We start from the raw sequence: 17,098 nt of genomic DNA on the forward strand, positions 1-17,098 counted from the left end.
TCTTGTCGTGACAAATCATGACAATAAACACAATGTTTTGGGCCAAACAAAGAATTAGAAAGTAGAAAAAAACGGCAGGTTACAACACTTTTTTTGTTGTTTTTCTTCTTTGTAATTATTTGTTTGGTCCAAAATATTGTGTTTGTTGTCATGATTTGTCACGACAAGAGTTGGCTTATACGGTCTTAAAATAAATATGTTTCAAAATGTCTATGGGAAAAATGCATTGGGAATTATTTCCTGGGCCTGGCGTCGTCATGAAAGGGGGCGGGACTGCGACGCTCTATAGGATTCTCAGGTGAAAAGTATACATTGACTGGGTCTCTTTACTTAAGAAGTACTCGGATCTCAAAACTAGCAGATCTACAAGCTCAGAATGTGCTACATGTTCAGCATGTAGATCAGCTATTTTTGAAAATCCAAAGTATAAGGGCAAATAACATTTGGGTTTGTTGGTCTTCGTTCGTTGGCAAATGTTCTCCCCAGAATAGGAATGCTGGCGTTCAAGTGGTTAATATGATTAGGTATTTGTATTTCTTCTTCTTCTTCTTCTTCCAATCAGGAAATCTGCCTCCCATGTAAACATAACTTAATTGGCACACAGGTCGAACTGGTCCTGTCCTTTATGCCAAACGTCTTCCGCTGACATTGTGGGCCAAAATAGTCCTATAATGGTAGGCATTACAGCAGTACTGTATAAAGTTTAAAACTCTGAAAAGAATTAAGTCATGCATGCTATATCACTTCTTTGCAACTTTCACCAAAATGTATGGCTTGAGTGAACTTGTTTTGAGTAATGAACTCTCCACTCTCTTTTACTCATACAGTGTTAAAGGTGAGAGATGTTCAGTCAACTCCAGGAGTGATTCTAGGATCAGCTCTTTAGGGGGGCTACCCCTAAGGCTTAGGGCAAGCCATTGCATAAAAATGAATACAACATTCTTTATTACATGCACATTATATACATTCAAGCTGCTATAAGCAATAATATGTCCAAATTTTAATGACCTTTTATTTTATTTATTTTTTGGTATTCAGACAGCCAGCAATGGGTAAAACGCTCCCAAGTCTCTGTGACACATTTCCTAGAAGCTTTGTCATTGGTCGATTTGCCTGTCTACTTCCTGATTGGTTAGTCAGCTTTTTACTCATTGCTGGCTGTCTGAATACAACAAATTTGTTTTGACATATTATTGCTTATAGCTACTCTAATACATAAAATGCCTCCTCCTGAGCCCCTGATGCCCATTAAGAACAGTTAGAAAATGAAAGGTGTCTCAAAACGAAACTGCATTGATGATGGGAAATGTTTATGGATAAAATGATTCATTCCAGATGAGAGAATGGGCTTTTGTCAAAATGAAACTAGTGATGCGAATATGTTTACGGAGGACACGTCCACTAGCTGTCATACTACATGGCACTATTTAAAACCAGGCTTTTGTGGAATAGTTTCCATTTTCTGTTCCCTGTTATGGCCTGACTTCATCATGTGTGCTACGTTGTGTAAGGACAAGGTCTTAATGTTAGGGATGTGCCGATGAGACATTTTGGCCGATATCGATATCCGTTATAATTAATTGCTGTTATGGCCGATAACGTTATAACCGATATGATCTCATTCTGTATTGAAAAATTATAATAATTTTGTCCATTCTGAAAAATACATGTAAGGTACAGGGTGTCTGCACTGCAGGCTTAGGCAAGTCAGATTTAACTTAAATACCTTTATATTTAATATTGTGAGCTTGTAGATCTGTTCAAGCTGTTACTTTGGGCTTGTTTATCTGTAAAGACAGACCGATTAATCGGACAGATTAATTAATCAGTCTGATTGATTAATCGAACTGATGCCGTTTAATCTAAAAACAACTAAAATCGGCCGATACCGATGTTTTTGCCGATTAATCTCCCATCACTACTTAATGTATAATGTTACTTACCCACATGGCCTTGTGATTATGTTCTGATGATGTGATTATCATAGAGTCATGGTCTGGTAGTTGTTGTTTTGACTACACTCAGCTTGTCTCACATGACATGAGCACTCCCCTTAACTTTGTGAAAACTATAATCTGATCCATGCTTTCTATACAGACAACTAGGCCACTTTACCGCCGACCTGCGTGTTTAATGTCTGCCTATAGGCTACTTCTAACATTACCAGTGGTTTTTCAGGCTTTCTTTCTTTTTTTTTCTTTTTAAATGGACCGGGTCCATTTGGAATACGTGCCTTGGAGAGGATGAGTTCTCTGTCCTTTCAATTCTCAATAGTTTCACTACCACATGGGGTTTGTCGCTATTGTTTTTTTTTAAACCTTTCAATGAGCTCCCTCAATTTCAGTGGCTTTGGAATCCAGTTTGAGAATTCTTTTAAGCATCTCACAGCCACATTGTCTGGGTATAAAACCCGCTACAATAATATTATTTTTACGGCTTTGTTTTTCCAAGATATTCCATCTTTGTTCCAACATTCATTGCGTGTGGTGTCTTAGGACGGTACGTCTCAAATTGGGGTCTGGGGACCCCCAAGGGCCCTTGAAGGGGCTCTAGGGGGTCCCCAGCAAAGTTTATAGCACAAAAAAAAATTTAAAGATTTGTTTTTGGCTTTTGTGCCTTTATTGATAGTTACAGTGAAGACGGACATGAAAGAGGGAGAGAGAAGTGGACATGTGTGGCATGCGCCTGGAGTTTTGATTGATTGATTGATTGATTGATTGAATACTTTATTATTAACAGTTTGCAGATAAAAAGCACAGGAATGTAGGCTACAGTTCAATACAAGGTCTGCTAAGAGGATTTAAAACCCAAGAAACCCCAAGAAACCCTTCATTGTTTCCATTGGGGTCCTTCATATTCAATTCATGTTATGTTTGAGCACATCCATTTTATCAAATTGATTTCAAGAGTAGTTTCATGAAGTTTAATCTGTGCCACCGTGCTTTTTTGTTGTCTAACATGAGGGGTATATGATGGAAATAAAATTCCGGCGACCCCAAGGATCGTATTAATGGATAAAAATAAATTATATCTATTCTGTAATGCTAATTAGAAAGGACTGTAAATATATATATCTTCAATAACCCAGCAGGGAGACCAAATACCGTGCTGTATTTACCTTAAAAATGAGTGAGTAGCCCTTTAAATCTTGAATGACAGTCACTCTACCATAAAAAATAGAAGGATACCTTAAAAACGAATTGGAGACAGACGAAATAAAGTTCTGAGAGGAAGTTTAAGGTTTTAACTGTAATTTTTAGTAGGTAATAAAGTCAATTTACATAGAGAATGTGCTACATGGTTCAGATAATAATAATAATAGTACAATACATCACTATAATTTAGAGTATTCAATTGTTCCAATATGGATCCGAACTGCCCCTCTTCACAGCATCTTCCTTGCTTATACTGCATCTGACGTCAGTTGTTGATAAAATGTTCATTGGCTGGTAAATAGTTCATTTCCGCAATATCCCACGGTGGTGCTGGTTGTCGAGCACTCATTGGACCAGCACATGGATGATGAGTCTGGTATCGTGACATCTTCCTTGGTCCCGTCATTGATGGCCATAGACCGGGAAAGCGTGGACGCTGGCGTTGCCAGGCAACCTGTTGATAACATTCTTTCCCTGCCGTCTGTGAACTCTTCAACAGAGAAATGGCCTGCTATCTACTTTCTCACTAGGCATCAAGGTCAAATACATGTAGTGTCAAATCAAAATAGACCTCTCAGTATGCGACTTAACTTGACTGGGGACAGACAGTATGGAGACCGAATAAGGAGTCAACAAGATATTAAATCTTAATGTGGCGTCAGGAAATCCCTAATATAAATATGATAAAATAATATAAAGGATAATATAGGGCTGAGATGATTAGGCACGTGGATGGTGACATGACATAAATAGGATAAGGAGAACAACCCGGAGTAAACAGGCAGTAGGCTAAGAGTAAAATGATAAAAAGGGCAAGATGACCAAATATGACCTATATGGAACACGGTCTGGGCCCAAGTTCTATCTGAGTTGACCAACAGAATATGATGGAATGGCCAACTTGACATGACGTGTAAACAACATGTCAGAATTTATCTATCAGTATAGTATAGCTGCTACAGGTTATATATTAAGTTGTAATAGACAGATACAAGCAACTCTGAGCTTTTAGTTTCATTCTTTTGGCATAACGTTTGTACTGTAACTGTACTGCTGTACTGTTTCACAAACTTGCTAATTAAAATATTCATTAAATATGTGTGTATCCAGGACATCAATGTTCTCTCTCTAAAGGATGCTGACACCTTGTGGTGAGTTAATGGTACTATTAAGTGCATGTGCATCTAGGCTTAAATGTATTATGAGAGTATACTAGACAAGAAGTCAAAGAGTTACAGGTCTCTTCCCTTTATTGATTCATTCATGAAAATATAATAAAATCTTTGTGCATTTATTCAGTGCTGATAGGAGAATTCAGGCGGCTTTCGTCTCCAGTTGGATTCTGCTTCACTATTTGGCTGAGGGGGGAGAGAGGAGGAGGGGGAGTTTTATTTGGATATCATGTTAAAAGTTAAAAGTGCATAAAACACATTTCCAATCCAATCCACTTCATTTATAAAGCACATTTCTCAGCTCAAGGTTTACAAAGTGCTGTACAGAAAGTTAATAGCTATAAAGACACTGTAAATCTAAAACACAACAACAAAGCCACACAAAAACATAGACCACAGACCATAGACCACCATTTCACTGAAATAACACATCAAGGGTAAAACCACAAAGACTTATTTCCGTTTTGGTCCTTATTTGGTCTTGCACAGACAAACATAACAAACAAAGAACAGACATACCGTAACTCTAAAAGAATATATATATAAAAAATATATAACCTCTAAAGCTGATTCACAGCGTGAACAAATAAAAAAATCTAACAAACAACCGTGTTATTTCTAGATTTTATTTTTTTAAACAAAAGTATTGCTCTATTGGAGCACATGCTCTGGGAGAGTCAGAGACGGAAAGAGAGAGCTATAAAGATAGTTCCAGGATATCAAAGTGCTATCGTATAGTGGTCACTTGGTACGTGACAGAGTTCCAGGATATCAAAGTGCTATCGTATAGTGGTCACTTGGTACGTGACATGACAGAGTTCCAGGATATCAAAGTGCTATCGTATAGTGGTCACTTGGTACGTGACATGACACCCTTTGATAAAGATAACAATGGCAATGCATGATCATGAGTGTCAAGTTCAACTCAGGAGTTGCGCTGTAACACTTTCACTGTCTTTAAATACAGTGGAGTAGAAGTAAAAATATTGGAAATTGGAAATACTCAAGTAAAGACCAGGCTACACTCTCAAGGAGCTCTTCATTGATGTTTGACCTTATCTTCATATTATGTAATAGGTCCTCATAATGCTCATTATATATAGGAGATATGGCACATTGTCTGTCTACTCACTCTGTGTCTCATTGGTGGAATATGGACAGTTGGGAAACCTGCCTACCAATGACATCACCAATGGGGATTCCCAGCACTGGCTACAGAAGACCAATTTGTATGTGTCACTTCACGGCTCGAGTAAAAATCCCATTTCTCTTATTATTTTTTTTAATTTTCTCTTATCCGTCATTTAACAAAATATACAAGCACGCGTTGTGTGCTTGTAGAACTGCTAGTTTGGAGACTAGACAATTTCTACCAAATTTGGAACAACTGGATTGTACACATTGCCCCTCTGAGAGCTGACTTTGTGTGATCTCACTGGTCCTAATAGCCTGCTTTATGATCTTTGTAGAAAATGTTTAAGACACCCTTCCTCTTCTCATGGTCGAAGTCCAAAGCTGTTTTGTTTTTGTTCCCCTCAGCAATATTGTAAATACTTTCGTTTCTTGGTTGTTGTTGTTTTTTTTGTCTTTGTCTTTTTTTTTTGTCTGCCCACTCTTTCTTCTTTTTCTCCTTCTGAAATGTACACTCTGAAGCGATATTGCCCTTTGCCCCTGTTAAGTGTTGACTTGATGCCATATGTAGTCCTGAAGAAAGCAAGGATGTTACAGAGACACTGGATATGGAGTCACTTGGAGGGGGGAGGGAGGGAAGAGGCGTGAAAAAAAAAATCCTGGGAACTGCACTTGTGTCCTATGTATACATAGAAATGCTGTTATTGTACTGCTTTTTCCAAATAAAATAAACATTATAAAAAAAAAAAGAACTGCTAGTTTGGGTCCCGGGCAAACGTCCAATGAATCTTTTGGGTCTCGCCCTGAAAAGTCTGGGAACCATGCACTGCTTTACATTAACCAATCTGGAAACCCATTGGCAAAACAAAGGAAACACAGCGCCCTCTAGTTGACGTGAGTCAATTAACAGTCTATCTCAAGAGCCTATACATGAACACAAAGGATTTTACTGTGTATTCACACACTTGTAGGCCTACCTTTTTGGCTCTATTCCACTATTCCATGGATGATCTCTTCCAGTACGGGGGCCACGTTTTGCAACTGTTGTGCTGACAGGCGAACAGAAACCTCGACCGTTTTATCCTAAACACGCGCGCGCGCACACACACACACACACACACACACACACACACACACACACACACACACACACACACACACACACACACACACACACACACACACACACACACACACACACACACACACACACACACACACACACACACACACACACACACACACACACACACACACACACTCTCTCACACACTCACACACACACACACACACACACACACACACACACACACACACACACACACACACACACACACACACACACAGTATTATTGTTATTTTAAAGCAAACATTTTGTTTTACTCAAATCTTTACTTCTGGGGGTCCCTGGAACAAATATTTTCAGATGGATGGATGGATTACATATCATTTTGGGGGTCCTTGACATGAGAAAGTCAATGCCGTTGCATTTAGAGCTATGTTACCGATGACTTCCGAGGTTCGCATAAATGCAGACCAGCCTCTCGTCTTTAGCGTAAATAAAAAGATCGTTTTAGCTACTCACCAATACAAAGGTGGGTTGTGTCATTAGAAAGCCTACTTTCCTTTTCCTACTTTTTGGCCAGAAAGGGATTTGTTTTCACTGGAGGAAAAATATTCTCTATGAGGGTTTTCTCTTGGCGCAGTGGAGTAACAAAAAAGTGTTTTGTTTTTGTTTGGTGGAAAACAAATCCCTTTTTGGCCAAAAAGTACCATTTATACGTGTGGTGGGGGGCTCAGAGTGCTTCCACTAAGGAAAGTAGGCTTTCTAATGACACAACCCGCCTTTGTATTGGTGAGTAGCAAAAACGTTCTTTTTATTTACGCTAAAGACGACAGAGCTATGGAGCAGAGCTAGAGAACCACTAGCCTCAGTTCAGTCAGACAACTGAAGTGAATTTAGAATATATATTTATTGAGCATAATTGAGCATAGATATATGAAGCATAGATTGGCGTCAGGGCTCTGTCCCTATTCATTCCCTGTAACATTAACATTTTAGTTAGATTATAAGCCAAGTAGAATTACAGGGAATGAATAAGACCCCATGCAGGGGGATCTAGAAACAGAGCCTATACAGGTGGATGCTGGGGAGGCGGTGCGATTTGCAAAAACTTCATGAGCAGCAGGTTAGCAGCGAGCGAGGCAGGGAGACAGCAGCAGCAGCAGCGGCGCACGACCACCACACAGCAGGAGAGAAGCCAGGAATGAGCAGGTAGGCAGATAGGTTTAAATAGCCGCTCTGATCAGGTAAAGAGTGCATGAGACTAGTCACCTGATCAGGTAGGCGCGCTCACCAGTTGCCTGCCTGAACTAGCTCTGCAGGCTTCGCATCATAGAATGCAGGCGTTTTGTTAGAGAACCACTGACATAATGTATGCGTGTGCATGTTTTGTGTAATGTCACACCACAGACATGAGTCACCTCCCGCCTGCGTGCGTGCGTGTGTGCGTGCGTGCGTGCGCGTGCATGCGTGCGTGCGTGTGTGTGTGTGTCTCTTACAGGATGATTCCCACCAATGTCTGCCTCAGGAAGTTGTTGGATGGTGACGTCTTCAAACTGACCGTCTTCTGACCGCGGCTCCATTAACTTTTTACCGTCACGCTCCTGACACACACACACACACACACACACACACACACACACACACACACACACACACACACACACACACACACACACACACACACACACACACACACACACACACACACACACACACACACACACACACACACACCATCAACCATGGCTTAGGTCCGCACCAATCCAGCATATAGGGATAAATAATTATTTGGTTCGGCTTATTTTTTCTGTACACTACTAAGAGCATCCATTTAACTCAGAGAATGTTAATGTGTCTACACTCAGAGTTATGTATATAAAGCAACATACCGGTATATTTTTTTCTGAAAACTCAAAAATAGCAGAGCTTGTATACATCTGCTAGTTTTGAAACATTTTTGAAAAGTCTTGAAAGTGTTCTGGTGGGGTCCTTGGTACAAAACATTTTCCAATGGGGGTGGGGGGTCGAAGAACGACATAGAAACATAGCTTTTTCAGAAAACTGTCAGGATGTAGAAGACATTTTTAGAATCTGATCTCAGGTCAAAATTGAGAATTGGTCAGGATTCATGACCAATGCAGTGTTCTCGCATGTGTTCTTCTTACCTTCATCTTTAGCATCTCGTTGGGGCTGAAGAAGGTGATGTGTCCCTCTGTGCTGTCAGCCAACATGGCCACGAGGCACACCACACCTACACACACCGCTACTACACTATGCATCTTCATTCTGCTGGGTCCTGAGGATGAACACAGACACACACGCACGCACACGCACGCGCACGCGCACACACACACACACACACACACACACACACACACACACACACACACACACACACACACACACACACACACACACACACACACACACACACACACACACACACACACACACACATTCATTTTTTTTCTGCACATTTGAACCCAAAATATGCCCTATATATATGATGTACAATGGTATTTTTGGACATGTTTGTTGAACAGTAAGAAATATATATTAAAAAAAAGGAAAAATAAATGTAAATATTTTGAAAATAACTTGACATTTTGCGTCTATAATGATGCAAAAATAGGGACACCATGGTTGAAGGTGCTATTGTGAATAGATTTCCCCATAAGTAGGGGTGAGGGGCATTACATACTGTAGACTAGAATAGAGGCTAATCCACGTCCAGAAAGTAATGGATGTTTGTTGCTGTTATGAAGGGAAGAGGGCAGGAGATAACACTCAAAATAGGTCAGCCAGCATACGTACATTACAGCATTTGACACAAGATACAGTGTGACTCACACACTACTGAGCCTGACATTCCATATCATTATGCAATGCAAGCTCTGGACTGAAGGAGGGAGAGAGAGATAGAAAGGCAGTGATTGAAGATAGGGAGAGAGAGAGGGAGAGAAAGACACACACACACACTCACACACACACACACACACACACACACACACACACACACACACACACACACACACACACACACACACACACACACACACACACACACACACACACACACACACACACACACACACACACACACACACACACACACACACACACACACAGAGAGAGAGAGAGAGAGAGAGAGAGAGAGAGAGAGAGGCAATACATACTGTCCTAGAAAGAAAAAGAGTGATAAGGAATTGCTTGCTCAATAAAAATAGGCTACATGATTATAAAATGTTGCAACGGTACACAAAGGTACGAACAGAATAAAGAATGTCATTACAGGGCAAACGTAGTAGTACATAGGGTGAAAAAGAAAGACAGAAAAACAGAAAGAAAGAAAGAAAAATATACTCACGTGCTGTGTCAAGCCAATTGGTCAGTTGCTTAGGGAAGTGCGTTCAAGGAAGAGCCGTGCACTGCTGGTGGTGTGAGTAACAAGGGGCCCCCGGACTGCCTTTATACTGGCTTTTACTGGCCTCGCTGGACATCCGCTCCTTCAAGTCCTCTCCTGCGCCACTATGGAGACACAGATATTCCACTGGAGTCCAGCTTGTGTATGTGTTTATGACTGTAGTAAGCTGTCCACTCTGTGGCTGCATGCCCTTCTCTGACGGGGGTTTTCTCGGACACACTACTATCACACTGTACCGTGTGTCACTGTATTTCAGCGGTATCTGGACGTTCAGTGGCTTTCGTGGGTAGATATCTACTTAAGTAGTAGACAGAATGGTGCATATTGTATTGTACGGTAAGTAAGTTATATGGCACAGTAAATTTGGATTTGGAAACAGCCTTAGGTGAGCCTTAAAACTCCCTGGTTTTCCAAATCCACGGTCAAACAACTGATTTCCATTCATCTAATGTCTAATCTGTGTGTGTGTGTGTGTGTGCGTGCGTGCGTGCGTGTGTGTGCGTGCGTGCGTGCGTGCGTGCGTGCGTGCGTGCGTGCGTGCGTGCGTGCGTGCGTGCGTGCGTGCGTGATTGTAGAGGGGACATGCAAAAAAAACAAACATCATCTGCTCAATGCGAGGTCACTCATAAATTCTTAACTCTCAAGTAATATCCTGCATACTGTGACATTTACGACCTGCCAGTAATTTCACTTTTGGGCAAACAGAGCCACATGCCTCGATTCCTCGGCAACACATGAATCTGGAGAGTTGTTAATGTGCTCTTTCCTGATATGACACTTGAACGGTTACAATGTTATCTCGTGCTCTCTGGCCAGGCGTATATGGTCGAAGGCACATAAACATGGAAGGTTGTGAATGAATGAATGAATGAATGAATGAAAGGTTCCTGGCAATGTTTTGTTTAAAGTGCTCTAATCAAACATTACCAGGCAAAGGGTGCCCAAACAAACAGACATGTCACTTTAAAAATACTCTAAACAAGCATTAAAATCCATAGACTTGGCTGCCACATGACGTAATTCCGAAAGCCAGACGGCTTTCAGAATTGGAGGGGAGTCAGTTGGAGGGGCTAGTGCACCTCAAAAATAAATAAACTTAGGCCTCAGTCCACACTGTGTTGACATGCCTTGTCTGTGTTACTGGCCTGGTTGAGATATAAATCATATCCTGTACCAAATACCAATAGGCTACTCGCTGGACAACGGCTGGACAACTAGTCCAGCCATTGTTACATAAATCACAATCTATTTCAACTTTGGTCCGGGGAGCTGTAGCAGACTGATTTTGCTTTTGGTAGGCAACTTTAAAAACTGAATAGTTAAGAAAGCGAGCATGAGCAAAAGATATTGCTCTAAAAACAACTTCTGTGTGGTGTGATTGGGGCACCAGGCAACATGGGCGCTGTGCCTGTGCGTATGAGACAGACGTTGTAGACAGACTGCACAAAACACCCTGCATGTTTCTTGCATGTACCCTATAAAGCCATTGTTCGCAAACCTTTTTTAATTTCAAATCTGTAAAGGGTCCATTTGGAACCCCCGCTCAAGGAATCACTGCCCTGCCCTAAGGCATTTCTCCCTAATTAAGACTAATTGTGCAGAATTGTCTATGTCTCGTGTGTAATATAGATCAGGCACTCTTGTCAAGTGTCCATCTGCAAAAGTCTCCAATAGTGATTAACCTTTACCCTCTATCAAATATTCATGCTGGAAGAGGCATTCATTTTGTACACGTATGTTCATCATGTCACAATGTTTGTGTGAATGGAAAGATGGCCAGCAAGACAACCATTTGCAACCCATCTATCTTCATATAATTGGTCGTCACTAATGCTCATTACAAGATGACACAATTCCTTCCGTCTACTCGCTCTGTGTCTCATTGGAGGGCTGTGGACATGCAGTGACCAAACCTTGATGATGTCACTGGTATAGGCAGGGTTATGAACTGTCCCATATAGGGTGTAAGCACACCTAGGATTCCATGTGCGACCAAAAGCCGCTTTCTGCCGGCGTCTCTTCCGGGTTTTTAGACAGCTGGTGGATGGAAATGAAGCTCCACCCGCGCGGCAGATTGCCGCGTCGGCCAGATTGCCGCGTCGGCCAGATTGCCGCGTCGGCCAGATTCCCGGAAAAGCTTGCCCCAGCAGCATTCTGCCGCGTGGGTGGAGCTTCATTTCCATCCACCAGCTGTCTAAAAACCAGGAAGAGACACCGGCAGACAGCAGCTTTTGGCCGCATATGGAAGCTCAGGTGTGCCTGCGCTGATAGACCTCCTCTAAGACACAGTGTGACTGAGTACACTACAGACATGGTGCCATTATAATGAGCATTAGTGAAGACCAATTCTATCAACAGGTTGAAAATGGGTGAAGTGGTCCCTTAGGGGTATTTTTTGTTTTGTTTTAGTCACATCATTCTGTTCTGTCCCAATTAAGGCCGCTATACATAAACACACAACGTGTATCAAGCAAGTTTTGGGCTATACAGTCGCTATCAGTAGTATCTAGTTGTTAAATATCTTGATTTGGGCCTCCATGAAGACAGTTTATGGGGGATACAATTTGCACAGCAAAATGATGAGGGTTCATTTAACTCAGAACAAATTAATGGACACTCACTTAACTGTGCAGGTGGAACATCAACGTGAAATTGCAGCACATTTGGATGGAAGTTCCCTGGTGCCACTGTCACCATCACGTCCACACACGTGTCTCAGGGATCAGGAATCACCGGATGTCTCGTCAGTGACGCATGTCTAACTGCGTCATGGTGGCGTCTTGCCTGAACCAATCCCCTCTCTCATCACCTGACGTCCAAGTGTCACTGCAGTTCGACTAAGTCAACAGCAGCCAGGGTCACCCTGTCGAACTCTCCCTGGACAAGGTAAGGAAAAAAGGAGCTTGTCAATATTATAATCGATTCAGTCACCAGGAAATGCCTCCTTGAGAGGTGTTAGAGGTATGTGTGGCCAGCGCAGGAAGCTGTGTGTTTGCTCCTGCGGTCGCCCTGACCCAAGAGGTTAAACCGAGATGGGTCCGTGGTGCGATGGTCAGAACAGGATATGGTTTGATCACTCGCTGGTAACTGGAACTCTGGGCACCATTTGTTTCATATTTAATTGGTATTTTAGTTTTTATTTACATTTATAGTATAAACATTTTTCGTTATGTGAATTTAGGCCTAATATTTCGTAGAAAAAGAGCCTTTTGCACAGCTACAGGGACAGGTGTGTCAGAGCAGGCAACCAGTGTGAATAATGAGAGATCCCGCACACTGTCTTTACTTATAGCAGTAGTTTATTAAGCTACTGAGCTACGTTTCGGTCTCACAACCTTAATCAGGTATCTCTAGATGAAGGTTGTGATACCTGATGAAGGTCGTTAGACCAAAACGTAACTTAGTAGTAGCTCAGTAGCTTAATAAACTACTGCTATGTGAAGACAGTGTGCGTGCGGGATCTCCTTTTCTCCCAGGGCTAATATTTCTACAATTGCTACAAATTATTGATCGTCTTGGGCATAAAAAAAACGTTCAAGGATAGATTTTAGGCCTGATAATGAGGTACCCTGCATGATCAAATCATGTATAAATTTTTCCCGAACATTTTCCGAAGCATACATGTGTATGTGGCTGTCTTCAGGACATGATAGCCCATGTTATGCACAGTACAACACATGTGTGTCAGTTCAGGGCCTTGTTCTGCTGAGATGGTGTGTGTGTGTGTGTGTGTGGTGTTCGCTGCACCGTGAGTTTTCAGTGTGTTTATTAGTTGGCCAGAGTCCGGTGGTGGGTGAGTGTGCAGGAGTGTAACACCCGGGAATCGAACCCGGGTCTCCCACGTGGAAAGCCAACATCCTAACCACTAAGCCAAAGGGATATCCCTATGACTCGGGGGAGATATTAGACTTTTGAGGCCATCAGGCTGAGGCTGCAGCCACTCTGCTACACAGGACAGGTGATGTTTGAGGGTGGAGGAGGAGGAGGGTTCCGAGACGGACTACATGTGTGAGGGCACGAGAGGTTTCCCAATGGGGTCGACTCTGTTTGCAGATGATAATTGGAATTTAGTGGATCTTTACGCATCCGTTTGTCCCCCAAAGACCACTCACCTGACCACTGGGAATGAAAGGGAGCCAAGAGGTCAGCGGTGGGCGGGTGGCCAGGGTGGACGTATTCGTGACGCAGGTTGTGAGGGAAGCACTTTGGTTCAGATGGGAACATATATTGAGAGAGTTTGTGAGGATCACTAGATTATAGCTGCACTATAAGAGGAGGTGTGAGATACTTGTTGGCTGCAGAAGGACAAGTGAAAGCGATCTCATCGAGGAACATCAAGAAGGGACGCCTGTAGACAAACAAGAAGTGAAGTGAAGTGAAATCAGCAGACGTTTGCAGTGACAAAACCACGAGCAATAGCTGGAACTAAGGTAAGGTGCTACACTCTCATTTGTATTGTTTGCAATGCATTCTATTAGTTAGTTAGTTTTGCCAAATGTTTGCCTATTGTGATGACATGCCCAGGAATTCTTGAGGGGGTTCCAGGAGGTCCCCAGCAACATTAACATACCATCTAAAGATGGAGATGGATAAGTATAAGGCATAAATCTATGAAAAAACAAAAAGCTAAAAAATGTGAATCATGGGGATAGAAGGTTTCTGCCTCACAGTAATGATATAAAGCAATGTATCCTCTTCCATTGAATATATGCTGTTCAACACACACACACACACACACACACACACACACACACACACACACACACACACACACACACACACACACACACACACACACACACACACACACACACACACACACACACACACACACACACACACACACACATGTTTTACCAATGAATTGAGAGCCTACTTGCAATATCCTCCTGGCCCACAGGTTGGGAATCATTGATTTGAACCATCAAATCAATGATTCCCATGATTCCAATGATTGGCTACACAGCTGGGATCTAGTCATGGACTCCATTGCTGTCAGTTGACCATAGAGAGAAAGAAACCGGTCAACCACTGTTTCCAATACAAGGACTACACTTCTACTTCTGCACTAGACTTTCTACTACTATCACCCCCCCATCCTTATAGCGCTCATCACCATGAGCAGCTGAGCAACGTACCATCAGTTGGAACTGAATTTTCCCCGCGGAATTAACTAACAGAGGTCTGCTCTTTCCCTCTATAGGTGAGAATATGACATGTGTATCTGGGCTTGTGTTGCTGCTGGGTGTGCTGCTGTGTCTGGGCGCCCAGCTGTCCCATAGCCAGCACTGGTCCCATGGTTGGTACCCGGGAGGCAAGAGGGACCTGGACTCATTAGCCCCTTCAGAGGTAGGTATCATCACATACCTGTAGTCGTCTGATCACAATTATTCGAGATGATCGCAAATATTTAGCAAAACCATCATCATTTCATTGTTGAAATATTTTCATATATTGTCAAAAGAAAACCTGATTTAAAATAAATAACGATAAAGCTCTTCTTGGGGCAGGTTGCCAGAGACAAAATCTTTAATGCAGATCCACTGTATGACCCACCTAGGTTCTCTGCAATCTGGCACAAGCCTTCTCTTCACCTAACCTGTCCTTCTCTTGTATGCTCTTTTTGTCTGGTTTTCTCAGATTTCAGAGGAGATGAAGTTGTGCGAGGCAGGTGAATGCAGCTACCTCAGACCCCAGCGGAGGAACATTCTGAGAAACATGTTTGTAAGTGAACACACATGATGAGAGCACTGGTTAATCCCACTCTGTTTTCGAGTTGGGCCAATATATGTCAATGTTATACATATCAATAGATATCGTCCGGGATTTGGGATATCGTAATACAGGTATATCTTAACATGACATGGCAAGTGTTTTCTCTTCCTGTTTTTACTGACTTGAGCCATTTTATACTTAAGACAACTTGTAAAAACAAATTGTCAAAAATAGCTGATCTACAAGCTCATGATGTCGGGTGAACTTGTAGATCTGTTATTTTTGCTATTTTTTAAAAAGGATGACAATTTTAAAAGAATGGTAACAATATAATATCTTATCATCACAATGATTGACAATATTGAGATATTTGGTCAAAGATAGCATATCAAATTGTGTTAATTTCGCCCAGCCCTACCCTGCATAAGTGAAATAATAGCATAATAGGTCAACAGAACTACATGTAATTGTTATATGTGATATAGGCTCTAATATAATTCTCTTCACAGTTGGACGCCCTGGCCCGGGAGTACCAGAAGAAAAAGTGATAACTTCTCAACCTTGCTTTTCTACCTGATCCAAATGAGTTGATCAGCTCTCCACAACTGTTTTATTTTCCCCTTGCATATCAAACACATTTTGGTCTTTGCTCTAATCTATTATGATTCAATGGTGTGAAATAAATGTGTTCTATTCTCCAGCATTCTGTGCTATTCGCTGTCGTAAAACAAAAAAATATTATCCTGTAATAAAGTATTTATTTTGTTATCTATGTTTCATCTTTGTTGATTTGGCTGGGAGTAAAGCAAGTGAAGACAATTCATAAATGCTTGTCTAAATATAATTCGAAACACGTACGTTCCATAAGAGGCCTCTTTCATGAGCCAGTTGGAGTATAAGGCCTTTATGGTGATTTAAGTTGGGGTAACATGAAATGAAATGAAATGAAATGAAATCTATATTTACCCAGGGTATCTGGGCTAAGCTCAAGAACTTGTTTCCAGCCAGGCCCTGCTCATAGAACACATTTCATCGTAGTGGTTGATGCCTTGTTCAAGGGCATTTCAGCGGTGGTAATTTTTTAACGTGTCGGACGGCTGATTCGAACTGGGAACCTTCCGGTATCTAGACCGCGCCGCTATCCGTTCGGCCACCGCTGCCATGGGTATGGTATGGTAGGCTACTGTACTGAACATTGTCAGAAATGTGTGAACTTGGTCAAAATGTGTGGTGTGCGAGTCAAGTTTAGGTCTCAAATAATCTGAGATAAATCAAGTTTCAAGCGGCCAGAGCAATTAAGTCAGCAGCCAAGTGTTGGAAGTGTTTCGGGACTGTGAATGCTGACTGTGCCGATTAAAATGATATGGCACCAGCTCTCTGACTAGTAGTAGTAGTAATTTGCACACCATGACCATACTTGTAATTCAAATATGAA

The 17,098-nt window shown here is 41.9% G+C and overlaps 1 protein-coding gene and 1 long non-coding RNA gene across 2 annotated transcripts; one reads left to right on the forward strand and one right to left on the reverse strand.

Annotated features, from left to right (window-relative positions):
- Window positions 1-4,389: 4,389 nt before the first annotated feature.
- Window positions 4,390-10,113, reverse strand: LOC306929605. The gene is made up of 5 exons (XR_013790814.1): window positions 9,892-10,113; window positions 8,690-8,820; window positions 8,021-8,125; window positions 6,436-6,541; window positions 4,390-4,513 (listed from the first exon to the last, which is right to left on the reverse strand). It is a non-coding gene; the product is annotated as an uncharacterized lncRNA (long non-coding RNA).
- A 2,542-nt stretch (window positions 10,114-12,655) lies between these two features.
- gnrh2 (gonadotropin-releasing hormone 2) lies at window positions 12,656-16,300 on the forward strand. The gene is made up of 5 exons (XM_079510198.1): window positions 12,656-12,834; window positions 14,250-14,378; window positions 15,152-15,297; window positions 15,589-15,672; window positions 16,173-16,300. The coding sequence occupies exons 3-5, from the start codon at window positions 15,160-15,162 to the stop codon at window positions 16,209-16,211; spliced, it is 261 nt and encodes an 86-aa protein (XP_079366324.1). The 5' UTR covers window positions 12,656-12,834; window positions 14,250-14,378; window positions 15,152-15,159; the 3' UTR covers window positions 16,212-16,300.
- Window positions 16,301-17,098: the final 798 nt, after the last annotated feature.

This window comes from Electrona antarctica (assembly GCF_951216825.1).
Source record: "Electrona antarctica genome assembly, chromosome: 9".
Classification (NCBI taxonomy): domain Eukaryota; kingdom Metazoa; phylum Chordata; class Actinopteri; order Myctophiformes; family Myctophidae; genus Electrona; species Electrona antarctica.